The sequence below is a fragment of the Eurytemora carolleeae genome, unplaced genomic scaffold (genome assembly GCF_000591075.1).
Source record: "Eurytemora carolleeae unplaced genomic scaffold, Eaff_2.0 scaffold666, whole genome shotgun sequence".
In the NCBI taxonomy this organism is placed as follows: Eukaryota; Metazoa; Arthropoda; class Copepoda; order Calanoida; family Temoridae; genus Eurytemora; species Eurytemora carolleeae.
Window position 1 is genome coordinate 110,663 of NW_019396603.1, and position 22,842 is coordinate 133,504.

Sequence of the window (22,842 nt, forward strand, 5' to 3'; positions counted from 1 at the left end):
TCAATGAAATATTCCGGTCATAGGCAAATATTATGTGAATTATCAAAATTATTAAAATTTAATGCTTTTAACCTCCTCGGATACTAAATGAACACTGCAGCATCTATCTACACAGAGTATACACGACAGCAATTAACTTTTCTTGCATTACAACCTTGATTCTATCAACCTGTTCTGTCTTCAACTGGTTTTATCATAACAAAATCTAATTTATCATTTTTAACCCAAACTAACCTTTTCCATAAACCTGAATAACAATAGCTATTTATTTCAGAACACAATCATAAGATAAGCTAACTTTGCTCATGAGTAAACCTTGGTTTACCGCTAGCTAATCCCAGCCTTACTTTAACAAACCAATACAGAACACAAGATAAACTTATCCTTATTCCAACCAGTCTTATCATAAGTTCATAACACAAGATAAACTTATCCTTATTCCAACCAGTCTTATCATAACATAAGATAAACTTATCCTTATTCCAGCCAGTCTTATCATATCGTTCATAACACAAGATAAACTTATCCTTATTCCAACCAGTCTTATCATATCGTTCATAACACAAGATAAACTTATCCTTATTCCAACCAGTCTTATCATAAGTTCATAGCACAAGATAAATTTATCCTTATTCCAACCAGTTTTATCATATGTTCAAAACATAAGATAAACTTATCCTTATTCCAACCAGTCTTACCATAAGTTCATAACACAAGATAAAGTTATCCTAGGTCAAACCAGTCTTATCATAAGTTCATAACACAAAATAAACTTATCCGAATTCTTACCAGTCTTATCATAAGTTCATGGCTTATACTTACTCAGACGATTTCACAGTAACTGAAGGAACAAAATGGCATATATTTTTAAAGGCTTTAAAATAGCTGGGTTCTCTGATCATACATGAGAATAAAATTGTATAAGGTTGTCAGCGTAAAACCTTGAATTATAATGTTTAAACGCGGGACTGAACAATATACAGTAGATGAGAACCAAGCAGTAAACATAAGAATAATTAAATAGATTTACGTTAAACTTGTAATTTGGAATTAGTATGCATTGTAGTATACTGCACATCGTAAAATTGTACAGAAACAAACTTAAGATTATATTAAACTGGATTGTAACTGTACACTGTAAAATTGGAAAGTTTATTGTACTGAATTTTAACTATACAGTACAGTAAACAACTTGACAATATATTACACTAAGTTATAACTGTACAGTACACTGTACAACTGGAGAGTACATGTCATTAAGTTATACTGTACAGTTCACTGTACAACTGGAGGGTACATTGCACTAAGTTATAGCTGTACAGTTCACTGTACAACTGGATCGTACGTACCACTAAGTTATAAATGAACAGTACGCTGTACAACTGGAGAGTACATTACACTAAGTTATAACTGGACAGGACACTGTACAACTGGAGAGTACATTACACTAAGTTATAGCTGTACAGTACACTGTACAACTGTAAAGTACATTACACTAAGTTATAGCTGTACAGTACACTGTACAACTGTAGAGTACATTACACTAAGTTTTAGCTGTACAGTACACTGTACAACTGGAGAGTAAATTACACTAAGTTATAGCTGTACAGTACACTGTACAACTGTAGAGTTCATAACACCAAGTTATGACTACACAGTACACTGTACTTCAAAGAGTAAATTGTTCTGTATTTTAGATTTACACTGTACAACTGAAGAGTAAATTGTAGGGTATTGTAAATTTACACTGTACAACTAAAGAGAAAATTGTACTGTATTGTAAATTTACACTGTACAACTAAAAAGTAAATTGTACTGTATTGTAACTTTACACTGTTAAACTAAAGAGTAAATTGAACTTTATTGTAAATTTACACTGTACAACTGAAGAGTAAATTGTAGGGTATTGTAACTTTACACTGTACAACTAAAGAGTAAATTGAACTGTATTGTAAATTTACACTGTACAACTGAAGAGTAAATTGTAGGGTATTGTAACTTTACACTGTACAACAAAAGAGTAAATTGTAGTGTATTATAACTTTACACTGTACAACTGAAGAGTAAATACTACTGTATTCTAACCAATTCACTGTACATCTGAAGAGTAAATTGTACTGAACTGTAACCCTTAAACTGTACAATTGTAAAAAACTATGTGCATTGCACCCTGAACCTTCCAAGTAAAAAAATGTTGTGAGTTGTTGAGTAAAAGTAGGATCACGGAGCAAAGATTACATGAGAAGCATAACAATTCTGCTAATTAGGTTCTCTAGTCTCCTTGTGTATTATGCAAGCATTTTAACTCTTGGCGTCATTAGGAAATTGGCCTGGTGGGCAGCAGAGGGGGAATTTTTTATATATCTTTATAGTTTAAACTGTCTTCCGAGATATAACTATATCATTTTGAAAAATCAGGAAAGAACATATTTTCAGCATAAATATAAAATATGATAAAACTATTTATAGATATTTTGATTACCTGAGAAGGCTTGTTGAGAAATTATTCTCTGGTCTACCGGTCGGAACCTTGATTAGTTCAGCTGAATTATTAAACGTCCATCTGAACTCTACATCAGCAGGGTTAGCTTCAACCTCACATAGTACATTCACAAGCTCGCGTTTAGATACTCCGTAGATCATTGGTTGTACACTCTTACATACAGGTACATCTAGATATAGGTACATGTACACTGTACAGCACATATTCATTAGATAATAAGCGGTACACATGTACAACCAATGTTGGTACATCTAGAAAATGTAAATAAACGAACAATGGCGGATAAAATTATGTAATTGTAGCATGTTTAATTTAGGTGAATTAAATACAGTGTTGTACAGTACTGTCACTGCGGGGTTACAGTACATAGCGTTATACATATCCTAGTTCTTGATATGTACAAATGCTCATACAAGCTCTTTTGAAAACTCACGAATTTGATTTTATAAAAATAATTTTGGAAGAGACACTAGATATAAACTTTTGTGATGTGGAAATTTTAAATATTTAATTTTTGTATTTATAAACTCGCCTAATAAAGAATAAACATAAAACCGTAAACACTTAAAGACATTACAGAACATATGAATGAAAATATTCTTTACAAATGAATAGACATGAATAAATAATATTTAAGCTCACATTTCACGTCCAGAAGGAGTTCTTGGCTCTGTCCTCTTCCTACCCTGCTCCAGGCCTCGCAACTATAGGATCCTGATAACTCTCTAACCAAACCAACAACTCAATTAGTCAAAAAGGTTTCTCAGGTTTTCAAAAATTAATCTTATGCAAACTTTTCTATTTTTTTTGTATAGAAAGTTGAGACTGGAGGATAGTAAGGTTTAGAGTGATGTATAACGAAGGATTAGTTTTTGTATTCTTCATCAAACTTTAATAATCTCAAGATCTCAAGATGAACATTCCTGAACATGCATCCTTGCCTCGATAGAGCAATTATTAGGCTTTTAAGTACCGGCAGATCTTTTATGTATTAGATAAAGCACTATGTACCCATGTGTGTTCATGTACACTTTGAGTACGGTATGTTCATATACTCCTTGTAGTAATTGTTCATAAACTCTTTGTAACATATATTCATGTACCCCTTGTAATATGTGTTCATGTATTCTTTGTAGTTTGTGTTCATGTACTTCATGTTTAAGCGTGAAAGTTTATGTACTCCTTTTTGTTCACCCCTTATACTTATCTCAAAGTATCCCATCATATAGTTTTAAATGAGTTTTTTTGGTTCCTAGTTATCTTCTGTAGTACCAGACTGTAGTTTGTAAACAGTATTCCATTCTCTACATCCTGTCTGAGCTCTACACCCTGGATAGATATATATTTAGCTAGATATATAGATATTGTAAATAGTATTTTATTCCTAGACACAATGATTCGTCCCGAAGGTAATTTTCAATATGATACATTGTTAAACACTTTTTCGAATCTTTTATATTTGAATCTCTCCTTTCCTTATTTTTGGGATTTAAAATTGTTTCCCTAAGAAACTGTACTAACCTAATTCTACTTTATTCGTTCATTAGTCTGGTTTACTCTACATATATAACTAATTTAGAATCCTTTTACAACTCATCTATATACTTAAACTACTCCAGCTCCCTGCAACTTCTGTAGCTCGTCAAGTTCTTCTGAAACTACTGTAGCTCCTCTAGTTCCCTTCCAACTACTGTAGCTCCTCTAGTTCCCTTCCAACTACTGTAGCTCCTCTAGTTCCCCTGAAACCACTGTAGCTTCTCTAGTTCGCTTCCGACTACTGTAGCTCCTCTAGTTCCCTTCCAACTACTGTAGCTCCTCTAGTTCCTCTGAAACTACTGTATAGCTCCAGTAGTTCCTCTGAAACTACTGTAGCTCCTCTAGTTCCCTTCCAACTACTGTAGCTCCTCTAGTTCTCTTCCAACTACTGTAGCTCCTCTAGTTCTCTTTTTAACTACTGTAGCTCCTCTAGTTCTCTTTTTAACTACTGTAGCTCCTCTAGTTTCCTTCCAACTACTGTAGCTCCTCTAGTTCTCTTTTTAACTACTGTAGCTCCTCTAGTTCTCTTTTTACCAATGTAGCTCCTCTAGTTCCCTTCCAACTACTGTACCTTCTCCAGTTCGCTTTTAACTACTGTAGCTCCTCTAGTTCCTCCAACTACTGTAGCTCCTCTAGAAACTTTTCTTATAGTAAATGACACCAAATATAATAATTCAAATGTTTACTCTGTAGAGTTAGGTTTGTGAAAAAACCTTGAAAATAAAACAAAAATTTAATCAATTTAAAATTTTAACCATTTGGCATAGATTTGTTTTCTTGACATTTTGCTTTACTTTCCCATACCTGAGTTTTAGAAAAAAAAACTTTAAAACACAGATCAAACTCTGGTCTAGATCAAACCCTGACACAGATCAAACCTTGACACAGATTAAACTCTGACACAGATCAAATAAAACTTTAAAACACAGATCAAACTCTGGCCTAACTAAGCCCCCCATCTCTACTGTTTGCTTCTTGTTTCTTGTTTTTACACTTTAAGGCCTTTCCCAATAGTTCTTTTGACATCGAATTGTGGAGCAGGTAAAATAGAGATAAGGAGGTTTGTAGGAGAAAGGGTAAATTGGATTTCTCCCTGCCGTCCTACTTAATTATACTCTTTCCGAGTAAAGGGGCATTTTAAGGAAAACCCATAACTGCACCCCTTATGCAAAATGGGGAGTTGTGAGCCCTGAAAGTTCTCTTGAGAGGAATCTTCCATAGCAGTCCAGTCGTCAATATCTGTATGAGGAACCCTTATAACCTCTGCTAATGGAGTATTTAAAAAAAAGCTCAACAACTGCAGGGTTATAAGTCGAATTACGGATCATGCCTAGCCAGCAAAGAGTCCAGATTTGTCTCCTTTGGACTACTGGTTCTAGAATAGTGCATTAGCAGTTCTTAGAATGGTTCCTCATACAGATATTAACAACCTGAAACAAACTAGCACTTGGAGTCCTTTGTAGGGTCTCTGGAATCAGAAGATTTAAAGAAAGCTGTTCATCACCTCCGGCGCCGAGTACTAATAGCCTGTTCTTAGAAGAATTGAGCTCATATTAATGTAGAGCGATTAAAAAAGACAAACCATTAGAAAGACACTGTATATCAGACTCTTACAAAGATCAAACACTGCCTATGATCGAACTCTGAAAAAGGTTAGTCTCTGACAAAGATCAGACTGTTACAAGAATCTAACTTTAACACATATCAAAACTCTGATACAGTTCAAACTCTGGCAAAGATCAAATCCGACATATACCAAACTTTGACACAGATCAAACCCGGACACAGCTATCAGGCTCTGTCATATATCAGACTCCGACACAAACTCTGACACAAATCAAACTCTGACACAAATCAAACTCTGACACAAATCAAACTCTGACACAAATCAAACTCTGACACAGTTCTAACCCTGACACACCCTTTGTCTTCCTTATTGTTTCTCAGATAAAGGTTTAAAGTGTACTGTTGTGAATAGCACATGCAACTCCCTTTAAATAGAGGGTTGCTGGAAATTAGGTATACAGTCCTTTTAATCTTTAAATTTGAATACCTCTTTTTCATGGGTTTGCAACAATATTAGGAAAAGTGTAATGTTTATTTATAGTTTAAAGCTAAACCTTCTGTAAAATATTCACTAAATCTAATCTAAAACTTTGTTCTAAGAGATTGTATGCGAGCTCTATCATCTTTCTCTAAATCTTTATTTTAATTTTATAAACTTTAATTTTAAACTTTTAATAATCTACGGAAGTATTTAATTTTTAAAAATACATCAACAGAGAGAATAAAGTAAGGAAAAAATAAATAAATTTTCATGCTTTTAGAAAACTTTTAGATATGAAAAGTTGCTATTTTTTAAATGCTAAATAAATCTGTCATCCATTTTATGTTATAATTTTAGAATTACAGATTGTTTTAAATTTCAAAATAAAGAATTATAAAAGAGTTTGTTCAAATCTCATAAAATTTCTTTAAATAAAATAGTTTAAAAAAGATATTAACATCAAATTTTGAAACAAAATATATCGTAAAGTAACTGATTACTGACTATTTGAAATTTTGACTATTTAAGCTTGCCGAATTTATAGTTTGAAATATCAAAGGTCTACATTGTCAGGTTGCAAAAATATAAAGTATCGAAAATCGGAGTTTTGGGCAAGAAATTGGTTCAGAAGGGTTTTTGTTTTTTAACCCTCATACTTTTCTATTTTCTGATGTAATTGTTGAATTTTGTGTTTAAAGAACGCCGAAAGGTAAAAAAAAACACTGGTATCAAATTCTCAATCTGGCATATCCATGAAATATTTCACTGTGATTGCATTTTTAGCGGTCAAAGGTGTTTGAAACTTGAAAAAGTTTGAAACTCAATTCCTCTGTTTTGGAAAATTTATTCCATCTTAAATTTTAAAAATAATAATACTTGCACCGGTTTTCTCAGTAGTAAACATACATTTAGAATAATGTTGAAATATTTATCATATTCTGATTATCTGTCAACTACTAGTCCACAACAATAACAACTACTTCGCAAAAGAAACAACTACTCCACAACAATAACAACTACTCCACAACAATAACAACTACTCCACAACAATAACAACTACTCCACAACAGAAACAACTACACCACAACAATAACAACTAGTCCACAACAATAAAAACTACTCCACAATAACAACTACTCCACAACAATAACAACTACTCCACAACAATAACAACTAGTTCACAACAATAACAACTAGTCCACAACAATAACAACTACTCCACAACAATAACTGTTACTCCACAACAGTAACAACTACTCCAAAACAATAACAACTACTTCACAACAATAACAACTACTCCACAACAATAAAAACTACTTCACAACATTAAAAACTACTCCACAACAATAACAACTACTCCACAAAAATAACAACTACTCCAGAACAATAACAACTACTCTGCAACAATAATAACTACTCCACAACAGTAACAACTACTTCACAACAATAACAACTACTCCACAACAATAACAACTACTCCACAACAATAACAACTACTCCAAAACAGTAACAACTACACCACAACAATAACAACTAACCCACAACAATAAAAATAGTCCACCACAATAAAACTAGTTCACAACAATAATAAATATTCCACAACAATAACAAATAGTCCATACCAATAATAACTAGTACACAACAAACACAACTAGTATTCAACAATAACAACTAGTCTACAACAATAACAACTACTCCACAACAATAAAAACTACTCCACAGCAATAACAACTAGTCCACAACAATAACAACTACTCCACAACAATAACAGCTACTCCACAACACTAACAACTACTCCACAGCAGTAACAACTACTCCACAACAAAAACAACTACTCCACAACAATTACAACTACTCCTTATCAATAACAACTACTCCACAACAAAAACAATTACTCCATAACAGTACCAATCACTAGTATACAAGAACACTAATCACCAGTCCACAATATGAAGTTCCTGGATCCAATTTCAAGTTAGTTCTTAATTTATGGTTTCTGTTTTTTGCTTTCTTGTTCCTTCATTCAGGTTTTGTTTACTAGTTCGCGGATGCTTGATTCTCGAAAATAATGGTCTCCCTTTTAGGATTTTTTTTTAAAAGTTTCTGATCCTTCCCTTGAACCTTCATATAAAGCCTTCTTTAAACCTTTGATGAAATGTTCGGCAAAAAATGTTTTTTATCTCTCTTTTATTCTGGTTCGTGGTTCCCATAGTGCCTGCAGTAGTGCGGATAAGTTTATTTTACCAATTACACATTGTAATCGGTTTATCCATACCTACTCTTTCCTATACTAGAATTAGATACAGGGATTTACTTTCTTTGGCTTCTTAGAGGTTTTAAAAAATTCTACAACTTAATCTTACGACAAAAATTCCACTTTTAGGGTATTCTTCAATATTACTCTTAAACCTTGATATCAATCCTACTCATTTACCTTGATATCAATCTTACTCCTAAACCTTGATATCAATCCAACTCCTAAACCTTGATAATAATCCTACTCCTAAACCTTGATATTAATCCTACTCCTAAACCTTAATATCAATCCTACTCCTAAACCTTGATATCAATCCTACTCCTAAACCTTGATATTAATCCTCTTCCTAAGCCTTAATATTAATCCTACTCCTAAACCTTAATATTAATCCTACTCCTAAACCTTGATATCAATCCTACTTCTAAACCTTGATATCAATCTTACTCCTAAACCTAGATATCAATCCTACTCCTAAACCTTGATATCAATGTAACTCCTAAACCTATATATCAATCCTGATCCTAAACCTTGATATCAATACTACTCCTAAACCTTGATATAAATCCTACTCCGAAACCTTGATATCAATCCAACTCCTAAACTATGATAATAATCTTACTTCTAAACCTTGATATCAATTCCAGTCCTAAAACTTGATATTAATCCTACTCCTGAACCTTGATATTAATCCTACTCCTAAACCTTGATATCAATTCCAGTTCTAAAACTTGAAATTGATCCTACTCCTGAACCTTGATGTTAATCCTACTCCTGAACCTTGATATTAATCCTACTCCGGAACCTTGATATTAATCCTACTCCTAAACCTTGATATAGATCCTAATCCTTATCTATCTTCCTCCCAGTGCAGTCTAAATCTTTATTTGTTGAATCAATGAAATATAAAAGCCAGGAAGTGTTTCAACACAATACATATCTACAGACGATGCAAAAAGTTTTCTCTACACTATTAATCCCCCTCCTTAAGATATTCCTGGAAAGTTAGAACCTAGATATAGAGCAGTTTCTCAACCCATACATAGAACAGGAGAAAACATAAGGTTATAGATTTATCTTGATAGAAGATAGATAGATAAGCTTGAGACAACAATAGGAATTATATATATATTCAAAAGATTGCCTTTCAATATAGAATTATTTTTTCATAAAGGAATCCTAAGTAAGATTTGTTGTTGGCTTGTAAACAAAGGAGAGAAGGTGAATGTATGGGGACTGGGGACTGTAATAGGAAAAAAAGGGATGGGANGCTTAAAATGTAAGGTTTGTTAAATCTGTTCTGTAAACTTGAAATTAGTCATTTAACATATTCTAGTTTTTAATATTTATTTAACCTTACATTGTGTATCCAGGAGATTCTTGTAGAAGGGGGCAGAGCCTGCACTTTACAGTCAAAATAAACATCTCCTCCTTCGTACACTGTGTTCGGAGATATAGATTTACCCAACCCGATCAACACACGCGGAGCATCTAAAATATTAAAATTATTAAGATTTTAACTGAAAAAATCTGGAAATAGAACAAATGGCGCCGCCATACCCTTATGTACGTAAAAATGAGTAAAACACATATGAATATTATTGGAAATTCCTCAAATATATGTAAAATGCATTTCATTGTGAAAAAATTTCGTTTCAAAGATAAATTATAAAGGAAATTTTCCGATAACACGTTAGGGATTACAAGGATTGAAATAGATAAAACTTTGTATTTCGGAATTTTAGTAAAATGTTTTTAAAGATCGGCCATTGAAATTTTTACTTTAAAAAAAGGACCAAGGGGGGGAGGGACTGGAAAGACCCCAACAGGTGCTGAAGGCCCTCGGCTAAGTGACATAACTTGTATTTAATTAACCTCCTGGTTAAGTAGTAATTAATACATAAAACCGGTAAATAAAGTTTAATACTTTTCCTCCCTCCACTCACTCTCAGTGTATAAAAAGAAAACAATGAAGACAAATTAAAAGTTTGATGGATCCATTAAATTAATGATTGAATATTCAGGCCAGGAAGTGAGGTAGAAATTATTGTATATTCAGGCCAGGAAGTGAGGGAGTAATGATTGAATATTCAGGCCAGGAAGTGAGGTAGTAATTATTGTATATTCAGGCCAGGAAGTGAGGGAGTAATGATTGAATATTCAGGCCAGGAAGTGAGGGAGTAATGATTGAATATTCAGGCTAGGAAGTGAGGGAGTAATGATTGAATATTCAGGCCAGGAAGTGAGGGAGTAATGATTGAATATTCAGACCAGGAAGTGAGGTAGTAATTATTGTATATTCAGGCCAGGAATGAGTGAGTAATGATTGAATATTCAGGCCTGGAAGTGATGGAGGTGATCAAGTAAAGAAAAGAGAAATTTTTAAATATTTCGTAACTTGGCGTACAGGGCACTTCGCGTCATTATTACTGCCTATTGGTAATACTTTTAGTTTCTGATCTAAATGTATGCAAGACTTTCGTACATTTTAAAATCACAACAATAACAACATTCTCAAACTCAAGGTTATTAAAAGTTAACTTTCTTAAATTAAAGGAACTGTAAAGGCAAAATGAAATGGGGTATAGGCTGAAAGCTAATCACTTTAGTTCTTGATCGCGACTTATAAAAGTTGTATCTGATGTTCTTGTGTCGAGAAATTGATATAAATCTGTGTCAAAGGAATTGAGTTTTTGCAGCAAACTCAGATTTTCTAACACCATCAGGATTCAAAGTTATTGGAATTGGAAAATTTGAGTTTGTGAAAAAACTCAATTCCTTTGTACGAAATTTCATATATATGCAGCAGAACTCTCACCAATGAGAGTGCAGTATACTGGTCATGTGTCTCCGTCTGTATCCCGTGACCAGTATACTGCACTACCATTCGTGGGAGTTCTGATGACGTCATACGGACTTATAAATATAAAAGTACGCATTAAATGTTCAGTGAACACTACACTTTAATTGTACAGTATACGCTATAAGTGTATACTGTACGCTGAATATGTCCTCATAAAGCCAATCTTTTGCACATGAAACTACAATAGTACCTGACCAACGAGGTTATAGTGTATAGAGTGCATTATGTTCGCTTATCCTTTAATAATTGTATAGCCCAGAGCCCGAAATTTAAAAGAGTGTCGTTGAACAAAACTCCCGAGTTTTCTTTTTGGGATCTTAACATTTGTGTTGATTTTCATTTAAGAGATTCAAAAAAATTGGAGAATATAAACAAACGGAAAAAATAATATTTCATTACAAAAAATTGATATTCACAAAACTGCCCAACCCACATTCGTGAAACCCGGGTTTTAAACTGGTTTTCATAACGATACCCTGTCTTAAGTTTTGGGCTCAAGAACATACCGAGAGAGTACTGCATATTTGTTTAATAAAAGGAGATACTGGCCAAACCTATAGTATATCATTATCAATAAACACTTAGCTGTAAGCGTACAAAGCTGGGAACTTTAGAATGGTAGATATCGAGATTAATGCTTCATCCTGTCGGTATATTAATCTCGAGACTGACCAAAAACCTAACCTTGTACTTGTATCCTGAAAAGTGTATAAAATCAACGAATCAGAGTCGCGTATCAGAAGCCGGGAAATTTGAAATTTTGCGCGCCATGTAAGATTAATATACAAAAACGGGAGGGACTCTCTAATTTGAGAAACCGGTTTTTGATTTTTCTGTACTATATCCAAAAAAGAGTCGATTAAGCAAGAAATCAAAAGTGGATATTCGGATTATGCAGTCGGGATTTAAGGTGTCCCGTTCTAAAGTTCCCAGCTAAGTACAGCTAACAGAGCACACAGGTAGAGAACTATCATACCCCCATCAGTACCTGACCCTACAATAGTACCGGACCCTCGGGAAACATTAATTGGGCATTAAACGAAATTGGCAATCCCCAGTTTTTAAACTTCATGGCGTGGGAGATAAATATGTGTTCATTGAACTGTGTAGTGTATGCAGAGTTTGAAAAGGGAGTTGGCACATAAAACATAATAATGATAAAGTTTTTAAACTTTGGTAATTTAAACTATAGGCAAATAAATTATTTTCACATTGTGTTCATTTTAAAAACAGATCTACAGTTTCTAAAACCAAATCAAAACAGATCTACAGGTCCTAAAACCAAATCAAAACAGATCTACAGTTCCTAAAACTAAATCAAAACAGATCTACAGTTCTTAAAACCAAAATCAAAACAGATCTATGCAGTTCCTAAAACCAAATCAAAACAGATCTACAGTTCCTAAAACCAAATCAAAACAGATCTACAGTTCCTAAAACTAAATCAAAACAGATCTACAGTTCTTAAAACCAAATCAAAACAGATCTATGCAGTTCCTACAACCAAATCAAAACAGATCTACAGTTCCTAAAACCAAATCAAAACAGATCTACAGTTCCTGAAATCAAATCAAAACAGATCTACAGTTCCTAAAACCAAATCAAAACAGATCTACAGTTCCTAAAACCAAATCAAAACAATCTACAGTTCCTAAAACCAAATAAAAACAGATGTAAAGTTCCTAAAACCAAATAAAAACAGATTTACAGTACCTAAAACCAAATCAAAACAGATCTGCAGTTCCTAAAACCAAATCAAAACAGATCTACAGTTCCTAAAACCAAATCAAAACAGATCTACAGTTCCTAAAACGAAATCAAATCGGTTTTAACTAAAACTGAGTCTTCGCCAGGCTTTCTAGGGTATAAAAAATGCTAAAGCTGGTGTTTACTCTCGTAAAACAAGGTTCATGGATTATGTATAGATTCATATCTTACATGAAATGTTGAGAGATATCTCCGATGAAACTGGTTCTGATCCCAGAACTACAGGGTTAAATGCTTTACACAGTAAAACCTTATCTACATCCTCTACTCCAGGGTTAAAGTTAAGCTTGCTCCTGCTCAGTGTACCATCTCCAGTAGACGTATCCTGAACTCCTTCTGAAAATAGGGGAAAGTTAGACAACAAAAACACTTTAGTACTTATAATTATTTATGTTTGTGTTTTTACCATTCCGTTAGGGATTACAAGGATTGAAATAGATAAAACTTTGTATTTCNTACTTCTCTTTGGTAAAATATAGTAAACAGAGCCGGGCCTGAGGCCTTCTTGCTCTAGGGTGAGCCTAGAGAAGCCGCCTTCCTTTAATTCTCAAATATCCCCCGGCGGCTGGATGTCTGGGAACAAATCATTGTGAGATATCTTCTCTCAATCTTTACTATAGGATTAAAACTGAAAAAACTAAGAGTTTTCAATATTTGACGGGAAGGAAGGAAAGCTAGGTATAGGAAAGGAAAGGAAAACTAGATTTAGGAAAGGAAAAAGAAGCTACATATAGGGAAGGGGAAGGACAACTAAGTATAGGTAAGGGAAGGAGAGCTAGGTATAGGGAAGGGAAGGAAAGCTAAGTATAGGGAAAGGGAAGGAAACCTCGGTATAAGTAAGGAAAGGAAACCTCGGTATAGGGAAGGGAAGGAAACCTCGGTATGGGAAAGGGAAGGAAAGATAAGTATAAGGAAGGGAAGGAAACCTCGGTATAACTAAGGGAAGGAAACCTCGGTATAACTAAGGGAAGGAAACCTCGGTATAACTAAGGGAAGGAAACCTCGGTAAAGGAAAGGGAAGGAAACCTCGGTAGAAGTAAGGGAAGGAAAGATAAGTATAGGGAAGGGAAGGAAACCTCGGTATAAGTAAGGGAAGGAAACCTAGGTTTAGGGAAGGGAAGGAAACCTAGGTAAAGGGAAGGAAAAAAATAAACGTTTAGGTGTAGGGAAGGAAAGAAAGAAAAGCTGGGTATAGAAATGGTAATGAAAGCTAGGTTTAGGGAAGGGAAAGAAAGCTAGGTGTTGGGAAGGTAAAGAAATCTAGGTATAAGAAAGGTAATGAAAGCTATGCGTAATATAGGTAATGCAAGCTAGGTATATTGAAGGTAAGGGCAGGAAATCTAGGAATAGGGAAAGTAAGGAAAACTAGGTATAGGGAGGGGAAGGAAAGCTAGGTATAGGAAAGGGAGGGAAAACTAGGTATAGGAAAGGGAAGGGAAGCTATGTTTAGGGAAGAGAAAGAAATCTATGTATAGGGAAGGGAAGGAAAGCTAGGTATAGGGAAGGGAAGGGAAGCTATGTTTAGGGAAGAGAAAGAAATCTATGTATAGGGAAGGGAAGGAAAGATAGGTATAGGGAAGGTAAGAAAAGCTAGGTTGAGGAAAGGGAAGAGAGGCTAGGTTTATGAAAGGGAAGAAAATCTAGGTATAGGGAAGGTTAGGAGAGGTTAGGAAATATTAAATTATTTTAGCCTTTGTTACTCCCAGGGTATCCATGCGTTCCATTAAAAATGTTCAGCCTATTTGGTCCAACCGTTCGATAAAAAAACTAACCTATTCTCTTTGAGTTGATAAACCACGTGACTACAGGGGGAGGTCGGCTCCCCTCAATGATACAGGTAACTGTGTAAGTTTTACCAACTATCATCTCATCATCTCCTCCCTCCAGTCGGACAGAACTCGGACTAACTATATTTTAGAAAAATATTTTAACAATATTTTAAAAAATCAGGACATTCAAGACTTTGTATTTTCCACTGAATGAAACAATATCAGAAAATACTAATACTATAAATATAGTAAATTGTTTATCAATAGTTTTCAATGTTCTGTTTTACTGGAATGCAATTCCTCCGTTTACCAAGTTATTTTGACGTGTAGTTTATCGTTTTACAATACTTGAAGGTTTAAACCCTGTATTGGTATTTTCTAACTCCAGCCATAACACTTTTTTTTATATTATTCAATTATTTTATTGTAAATAGACTAGTTTCGTAAATTTATTTGAGTATTCATAAAATGGAGTGTTTTCTAAAAAGGAAATGTATTTTAGTATTCATAAAATGGAGTGTTCTCTAGAAAGGAAATGTATTTTAGTATTCATAAAATGGAGTGTTCTCTAGAAAGGAAATGTTGGTGTCTAATCTTTTAAATTATAAATTGTTACTAAAATTAATTCTATCCGATGTTTCTGTCAAACAAAAGCCAAACAACCGTTTCCAAGAGACGCAAGAATTGTTATTCGAATGCTTTAAATTGAACACAGGCTGAGCTTACAGCTCAAATTATTTCACAATGCTGAACTTTATCTAAAATACTTCTAAAGGAATACAGTTTTTGCTGACTGTATTTTTGCAACCTGATGGTGTAAACCTTTGATATTTCAAAATTAAATTATTTGATCTGAAAGAAATGATAGTTTGACATTGGGTTGCAAATATATAGGGATTGAACAATTTGATTTTGTTGCAAAGACTTAATTTCTTTTTAATTCAATTCTATAATATAAAATTAAAGATCTTGGTTATCAACCATAGTGTAACTATATTTGGTTTGGCTTAATCTGAACCTAACGCTTTATTTTTAATTGATTATTGGTTTTCTACTGAAAGGTAATATATTTATACATAAAGCATTTTCCAAGGATAAGGGTGATATGCAACACTTAAAAGTCCCACTGAAGCCTCCCTGAAGTACCTCTGAAAATCCCCTTTAAAATCCCCTGAAAATATCGCCTTTTAGCCACCTAAAAGTCCACTAAAGCCCTAAAAAAAGTCTCCCTAAATTCCCTTTTTGGCCCCCTGAAGCCCCCAGAAAGCGCCCCCGAAGGCCCACTAATGCTTCCCTGAAGTTCCTCCTTAAAGGGAGTGACCGGCTATGTAAGGTAATTGAACTGAGTATGCAGTGTTGTCGAAAACTTCTTTAGGATTCATTTGTGACATATTAAACTTTTTAAAGATCTGTAAATCCTGAGTTTGAGCGCAAATTCGACGTTCAAAACTCCTGATTTGGGGGTGGATACGCTTTCAGAATTAGTTTTGTTTAAAATTATTAAATAACGACAACGAAAAAGAAAGTAAAAATTATACAGTAATCCAATTACATGGCTAGGAACATATTTCACAAAAGAAATTTGTCAATAAATCAATGCTAAAATCGATTATTTCGTTTTCATTATTATATTGAATTTCTAATTTTCTTTGAATTTATTCGCAGATTTCTTCAAATTCTTTAAATGTCGTCTTTTCAATAATAATTATAGAAAATCTGCGAACATCTTTGTGAATAACGAGAAACTAGAATAATGAGATAATAGAAACTAATAATTGAACAAGATTACTTATTTTCGATGATAAGATTAATTTTTATTTTCTCAAAATGTTCCTAAACATGACGTCTGTAGTTTATTGTAGAATATTTTTACATTTTATGTCGTCGTTAATTAATAATTTAAAAAAAACTAATTCTGAAAGCGTATCCACCCCCAAATCAGGAGTTTTGAACGTCGAATTTGAGCTCAAACTCAGGATTTACAGACTTTTAAAAAGTTTAATATGTCTCAAATGAATCCTAAAGAAGTTTTCCACAACACTGCATACTCAGTTCAATTACCTTACATAGCCGGTCACTCCCTTTAAGCCCCCTTGAAGTCGATTGAATCTCCCCTGAAGTCCCGTGGGCCCTCAGGCTCCCCAGAAACCCCCATGAAGCCCCCATTGTCTCTTCTGTATTTTCCTGCACTTTTCTCTGTATTTCCTGCCTTAAGAAGTCCTCTAAAATATTCTGTATGCATAGTCCCCTGTAGTCCCCTGTAGTCCCCTGTAGTCCCTACTTTATCCCACAGCTCAGGGAAGGGTAAGAAAACTTTAATATCATTTTTAATGAAATCTGATTAAGAAGAACTTATTGAACTCATGGTTTTCTCAAAGTAATTAAAATTAAATATTCCTATAATCCATCCAGTTTTAGTATTTTAACACTGTATTATTGGCAGGGATGGGTGAAGGACCATGTGGTAGGTATTTTTCCAAAGGCATTTTCCCAACCTACAACTTCCCAAGGGTATTTTCTCAAGTGGCAAATTCCCAAATGTGCAATTTCCCAAGCGGAAACTTTTCAGGCGCCGCAGACTGCAATTGGGGGTTGAGCTGCTGGGCTAGGATTGGCTAAAGACCGACACTGCGGCTAGAACTGTTTAGGGGGCCGAGATCAGCAGCTACGACAGACTTGGGAAGTTGCCACTTGGGTAAATACCAGGTAAATACCCTTGGTAAGTTTCCGTTTAAGAAAATACTTTGTGAAAATACCTAACATTGCTTTAAATAGTCTAGTATTCATTTTTGACTTACAGTTCATATCTACGTGTACAGTGATGGTAGTTGGAGCTGAGATATTGTTGTTAGAAACCCGACAGCTCAGCTCCGAGTGTAGATCAGACCTAGACAGGTTGTGTATCTCCAGCTCCGATACAACAGTCCTGAGTTTAAACCAGTTACAACCATTTAAAACCAGAATTATAGGATCTGAGAGAGGATGTGATGTTAAAAGATAGGATTGGAGTAAGGATTGGGATATTAGAGGTTAGATTTACGACAGGACTTAATTCAACGGGTTTTGAGAGGATTGTCACACAAAATTGGACTATAGAGACATTTTTTTTGCTTTGATAGAACTAAAACAATTTTTTTAAAGTTAGAATAAAATAATCTTAAATGTGACAGAAAAGGAATTGAGTCTTTGCCACAAATTCGGTTTTTGTAAAACCTATATCTTTGCAACCATATGGTGTAAACCTTTGATATTTCAAACTTACATTATTTGACCTAATAGCATTCATAGTTTGAAATTTTAAAGATCTGCGACATTGGGTTGCAACGATATTGAAATTAGAAAATCATAGTTTGTGGCAAAAACTCAATTCCTTTCCAGTAAATATATATTGATGTAAAATAGAGCCGGAAAAAATAAATATAGAGCAAATATGTTGATATAGAATAGAACTAACATAGAAAAGATGTTGATGTAGAATAGAACTATTAGTAGAATAGAACTATTAGAGCAAAGATGTTGATATAGAATAGAACTACATAAGCAAAGATGTTAATATAGAATAGAACTATTAGAGCAAATATATTGATATAGAATAGAACTACTAGAACAAAGATGTTAATATAGAATAGAACTATTAGAGCAAATATATTGATATAGAATAGAACTACTTGAGCAAATATATTGATATAGAATAGAACTACTAGAGCAAAGATGTTGATTCAGAATAAAATTACTAGAGCAAAGATGTTGATACAGAATAAAATTACTATTACTAGAGCAAAGGTGTTGATACAGATAAAATTACTAGAGCAAATATGTTGATATAGAATGAAATTATTAGAGCAAAGATGTTGATACTCTGCTATAGTTTCTTCATCCTTAGAGATGAGACGATTAAGTTCTTTAAGAAAACTTTGAAACTTAGGATACTTATCAAACAGAGAGAGTTTCCAACCAAACCAAACTTTGTAAGCGTGACCAGAACAAAATTCCCTACTTTTTATTTCTTTTTCAGAAACTTTTTCCTATAGAATTATGAAAGAGAGCAATAAATCTTTTGCCAGTATTTGTCGCACAAAAACGAATGCTTGATCTTGGTCTCATTTTCAGTGCTGTATCAATCTAATAAACCGGAAGAAAAGAGTCAGTACTCTGATCTTAAAGGGAATGTAGAAGAAATTGCAGGTGACGAGTCAACTTTATTCTCAAGTGGCCTGGGTATATCTTCTGCATAGACTTGGTATATCTTCTGCATAGAAAATGAAGGAATTCGACAAAATTTATCTCTTTTCTAGGTAAAAAAAACCAAAAACTCTTATTTCGGAAGTTAACCAGAGAAAGGTTTAAAGGATGAAAATGTTGATTGTCACTTTTACGGTGATAGTCGACACAGTGATCCAAAGATTGCAAACTCTACAGAAAAATTCTAAACAAACTTTTCCAATTACTTTATAAAAACTAAAGATCCAGACTGCTATGAAAAGTTGCATCAATTTTTAAGACTGGGTCAATTTTGAAGAGTCGTACAGCCTTGGCCTTTGATTTTATCTTACTAGTTCACTTACTATTTTTTTGTAGCCTGTTCTAGACTGTTCTAGACTATTCTAGACTGTTCTAGACTGTTCTAGACTGTTCTAGACTGTTCAAGACGAAGGAGATTTATTAATCCCGAACTGAAAATAGTGTTGAGCCTAATCATCCGGTTTTATTCTCCCATTATTACGGTCTATCTCATTCTCCATTTTAAATATCAATTATGCAAATATTTGAGATTGTCAGATCGTTTTTCAATTTTCCCTTCACGTGTTGGTCACATCATATTTCTAAAGGTTTAAAGCTCATGTTTTTATACTAGAGATAAAAGATCAAAGTAAATGCAACTTGGCCTTACCGAGAAGTTAGAAAAAAAGGAATTGAGGCTTTGCTGCAAACTCAAATGCTCTGTTTCCTATATCTTTGCAACCTCGGGGCGTAAACCTTTGATATTTCAAACTTAGATTATTTTATCTAACACACTCATAGTTTTTAAATATCTATGGTAAAAGAGATTTGGTTGCAAAGATAGCTACTTTTTTTAAGCCATATTTTTATAGAAATATTATTATCAAATATAAATATGTATAAATGGTTTTCAGAAACCCAAAAAAATGTATTTTGAAATTATTTTAAAATTTGAATAATTTCTCCCCACATACACAAAGATAAGGAATCCAATGTGAAAACTGAAAATCAACTTCTTTTCTAAACGAATTTAGAAAAGTTTAAAATATAATATTTAAGTTTTGTTCCTTCTAATTCTTGTTTAAACATTTGCTAGGAATGAAAAGTTCTAAAAAATGTTGTATGGATGCACCTTGCACACATTTAACATCTGTCTCCAACCAAGTGAAATGTTTAAAAATAAAACAATAAACAAAAAGAATATCTGAACTTATTCATATTATTGTAGCTTTACGTCTTTTCTAAGGTTTTGCATGATTTTTTATATTTCTTACTTGTTGTACCAATGATGGTTTAAAATTGTTGTCTGATAGAGTGATAATTGATAATCATATATGTATATGTTCTAAAAGGTTTGTAGTAAATATCGTAGTAAACCCTATATCTGTAAACCTGAACATACCTATATATATTACGTTGTACATTTTCACACACAATTAACTACGCTTGTAAGTAACTAGGTAAAACTTGTATTAGGATTTAGCCTACTAACGTTCAATAATTTAACCTTTATCATATAAGACTCAAAATATTCATTAGTTTGAATAATACTCCGCTTGATTACGGTGATTAATATATTCTCATGTAACGAACAAGACAGATTTGAGTTGTATCTTGTAAGACAGATACCTGAGAATACATATGGAGTTGTATCTTGTATCTTGACTAAAGTATTATTGAGGAACCTTGAGTTCGAGATTGAGTTGTATCTTGTAAGACAGATACCTGGGAATACAGATAGAGTTGTATCTGGATTGATATTGACTAAAGAATTATTGAGGAACCTAGAGTTCGAGATTGAGTTGTATCTTGTTAGACAGATACCTAAGAATACAGATAGAGTCCTATCCTGATTGATATTGACTAAAGTATTACTGAGGAACCTAGAGTTCAAGATTGGAGTGTATATTGTAAGACAGATACCTAAGGATACGGAAGGCTATACCGGGATTGGTACAGATCTAAAAGAAACAATATTAGAGTATATGACATTTACTACAGCTTTTTACTGGAATTGTTATGTTTAAACAAGGATAGAATTGGTATTTGTTTTTGTTTAAACTGGTTTATAATTATATTTGTTAATGTTTAAACTGGTTTACAATTATATTTGTTTATGTTTAAACTGGTTTATAATTATATTTAATTATGTTTAAACTGGTTTATAATTTGTTTATGTTTAAACTGGTTTATAATTAAATTGTTTATGCTTAAACTGGTTTATAATTATATTTGTTTATGTTTAAACTAATTCTATTTGTTTATGTTTAAACTGGTTTATAATTATATTTGTTTATGTTTAAACTGGTTTATAATTATATTTGTTTATGTTTAAACTGGTTTTCCTGTTTTCTAAGATGACCCAACTGCTTCCAAGGCTCTCACGATTTCTGAACCATTCAACTTTAGGAGATGGATGCCCTAGAACGCAAAAAAATTAAAGGGTCTGTCGACATAATTTCAAGTGTCCCTCCCTTTGGATTTCCTATTGACATGGTACCCTTTAAACCTTTTTGTCAAGCAAAAATAATGGAGTCATCCCATTTTATATCTAAAAATTGAACACTTTCAATTGCGGTTCTCTACAAAAGTGAATTGTGGATTTAATGGAGTTGAGAAGGAGGAAGAAAATTAATAAAATGATTTTTCTTCTTTATTTTTTACGACGATATTCTCCTCATTGTTAATCAAATAAAGGGCGTCTAGGGCACCGTTGTGAATCGAACACTTGTTTTAATAGAGGATCACTTGAAATTATGTCTACGGTCTTTTTACGACATAATTTTTCATGATTTGTATGAAGTGTTTGGAGTGTATGAAGACAAGATCAGGTGGTAAACATCAGAGCAAGTTTATTGCAACATTTATAAAGGATAGGATCCTTTACCTTTAACAGCATTACACTATAGTTTAAAGAATTATCCCGGAAGATATCCTTCACTTCAGTTTAAAGGATTATTCCTAAAGATATCCTACACTTGAGTTTAAAGGATTATTCCTGAAGATATCCTTCACTAGAGTTTAAAGGACTATCCCTGAAATATCCTTCACTAGAGTTTAAAGGACTATCCCTGAAGATATCCGTCACTATAGTTTAAAGAATTATCCCGGAAGATATCCTTCACTTCAGTTTAAAGGATTATCCCTGAAGATATCCTTCACTAGAGTTTAAAGGATTATCCCTGAAGATATCCTTCACTAGAGTTTAAAGTATTATCCCGGAAGATATCTTTCACTTCAGTTTAAAGGAGTATCCCTGAAGATATCCTTCACTAGAGTTTAAAGGATTATCCCGGAAGATATCCTACACTTGAGTTTAAAGGATTATTCCTGAAGATATCCTTCACTTGAGTTTAAAGGATTATCTCTGAAGATATCCTACACTTGAGTTTAAAGTATTATCCCTGAAGATATCCTTCACTAGAGTTTAAAGGATTATTCCTGAAGATATCCTTCACTTGAGTTTAAAGGATTATTCCTGAAGATATCCTTCACTTGAGTTTAAAGGACTATCCCTGAAGATATCCTTCACTAGAGTTTAAAGGATTATCCCTGAAGATATCCTTCACTTGAGTTTAAAGGATTATTCCTGAAGATATCCTTCACTAGAGTTTAAAGGAGTATCCCTGAAGATATCCTTCACTAGAGTTTAAAGGATTATCCCGGAAGATATCCTTCACTAGAGTTTAAAGTATTATCCCTGAAGATAACCTTCACTAGAGTTTAAAGGAATATCCCTGAAGATATCCTTCACTTGAGTTTAAAGGATTATCCCTGAAGATATCCTTCACTTAAGTTTAAAGGATTATCCCTGAAGATATCCTTCACTAGAGTTTAAAGGATTATCCCGGAAGGTACCTTCTACCTTTGACAGTTATACAC

General features: G+C 33.4%; 1 protein-coding gene across 1 annotated transcript in view; it reads right to left on the minus strand.

Moving 5' to 3' along the window:
- The window catches only part of LOC111706164 (nephrin), a 46,554-nt gene that overhangs the window by 22,532 nt on the left and 1,180 nt on the right, over nucleotides 1-22,842 (minus strand). Inside the window, exons 3-10 of the mRNA XM_023478956.1 lie at nucleotides 21,306-21,381; nucleotides 17,538-17,665; nucleotides 14,743-14,877; nucleotides 13,142-13,306; nucleotides 9,701-9,831; nucleotides 3,756-3,832; nucleotides 3,146-3,228; nucleotides 2,483-2,672 (exon numbers count right to left, since the gene is read on the minus strand). Coding sequence (XP_023334724.1) covers nucleotides 2,483-2,672; nucleotides 3,146-3,228; nucleotides 3,756-3,832; nucleotides 9,701-9,831; nucleotides 13,142-13,306; nucleotides 14,743-14,877; nucleotides 17,538-17,665; nucleotides 21,306-21,381 — 985 coding nt within the window. The remainder of the gene's footprint in view (nucleotides 1-2,482; nucleotides 2,673-3,145; nucleotides 3,229-3,755; nucleotides 3,833-9,700; nucleotides 9,832-13,141; nucleotides 13,307-14,742; nucleotides 14,878-17,537; nucleotides 17,666-21,305; nucleotides 21,382-22,842) is intronic.